General features: G+C 29.4%; 1 protein-coding gene across 1 annotated transcript in view; it reads right to left on the reverse strand.

Moving 5' to 3' along the window:
• LOC106884300 (DNA polymerase epsilon catalytic subunit A-like) overlaps positions 1 to 1,343 on the reverse strand; it is a 124,998-nt gene extending 123,655 nt beyond the window's left edge. Inside the window, exon 1 of the mRNA XM_052968400.1 lies at positions 1,228 to 1,343. Coding sequence (XP_052824360.1) covers positions 1,228 to 1,283 — 56 coding nt within the window. The 5' untranslated portion in view covers positions 1,284 to 1,343. The remainder of the gene's footprint in view (positions 1 to 1,227) is intronic.
• Positions 1,344 to 1,698: the final 355 nt, after the last annotated feature.

A 1,698-nucleotide genomic window follows, 5' to 3' on the forward strand; every position in this document is an offset into this window, starting at 1 on the left:
TTTTGCTTCCAGAATATGAATATGAATATGTGATGCTCAAAAGCTAGAAAAACAGGGACTTAAAAAAGGGTATTAAAAAAAAATAGAAGTGGGTTTCAAAAACAAAAAAAAATCTATCCTAAAACGGAGTGTCTAATGTAGCATACGGACAGCTGTGGGATGGTCATTCCTGAAACACTTTGATCATAACGGGTCTGCAAGATAAGAGCTGACCTGGGGATAAACACCATTTCCCAAGTAACGCTTGCTTCTATATATTTGTTGGAGAAATGTCAATAATGAAAGTATTGTTGTATATACTTTCATGTTCAACGTGTCCATTCCTCATATACGCCACCGATATTAATGGCGGTTTATTAATAACCCTCTGCTTTTTAACCAGGCCTAATCGTTGATTCTGTAGCGTTAAATAGTATAACAATTATTTTGGAGTCTATGAAAAAGATAGAGTCAAAAGCTGTTTGCAAAATTCAACAGTAGTCTGTCCATACATAAAAAAATGCGTTATTAAAAACGTCTGAGTGCGTGTTTCAGAGAGTATATGATATCTACAGGTTGATCACATTAAAAATTTGAAGCAAAAATCTTCTTGTAAAATTGTGATGATAGGCACCTTCTTAACTGATTAAATTTTTCATTACATATTAATAAATAACAAATGAAATAATTGAACAAGAATCGGTATATGATATAACAAATGAAAGTTTTATGATCAGCCAAAATGCTTGAGATCAAGTGATAAACACACCGATATCTTCAGCTAAAAAAAGTTTATTTACATACAGGACAAACCAAGTGCCAAGTGAAACGATTAAGCATAAGCATTTGACCAAGGTGACCACAAAAGATATTCATATACAACGCATACGACATGTATAATTAAAAAATAAAAGTATTTACAGAGGACGAACGAGTCCCAATATTGTCATTCAACAAAATACAAAGGATATATAATTTATACGATAATTTATATACAAAACAGTTAGAAACACAAACTGCTATGTCAATTTATTCCTACATAAAGCTAAGTCCTATGATTATAAAATATATTAATCAGTTAAGACTTTATGAATTAATTTTCGCTGACAATTTTCAATATAAAAAGTAACAAGTAACATTTTAGAAAAATAACTTTCTAATCGAACTTTTTTACTGACAAAAGAGAATTAGAAGAAATAACGCAATAAACGAATGAATTAATAAATAAATATACGTATATTTACTTACACTACAGCTTCGCCATCTGTATCTGCTTTAAATTTACCAGAGTTCTGAAGAACCATGTTTGTTATTGTAACTAATGATCTTGCATTTGGCGCCAAATAAGAGATATGGCGGGAGGGTACAACTAAAAACTGGATTGTAATATTATAAACGAAACTTTATTTTGCGCAACGTAATTGTTTTACTAACTACATTGTTATATACTACTGCTTTACTTACTACATTGTTATATACGACTGAGATTACTTTAAACAATCGGTAATTAAATTTAAAAAACTGTTTGTATGATTTCAAAAATTCGTAGGATTTTTTTTTTTGATGCCGTGATAATTTTTTTGAAAATATTATTTAGCCTTTTTAATGCAATTATCATGTTAGCTGGTGTCAAACTTTTTGAAAAGTGATGTAACATTTTTAGGAGTTAAATTTTCCTAAAAATGTTGTATAACTTCTGAATAAATTCTATAAATGATC

This window comes from Octopus bimaculoides, chromosome 5 (assembly GCF_001194135.2).
Source record: "Octopus bimaculoides isolate UCB-OBI-ISO-001 chromosome 5, ASM119413v2, whole genome shotgun sequence".
Classification (NCBI taxonomy): Eukaryota; Metazoa; Mollusca; class Cephalopoda; order Octopoda; family Octopodidae; genus Octopus; species Octopus bimaculoides.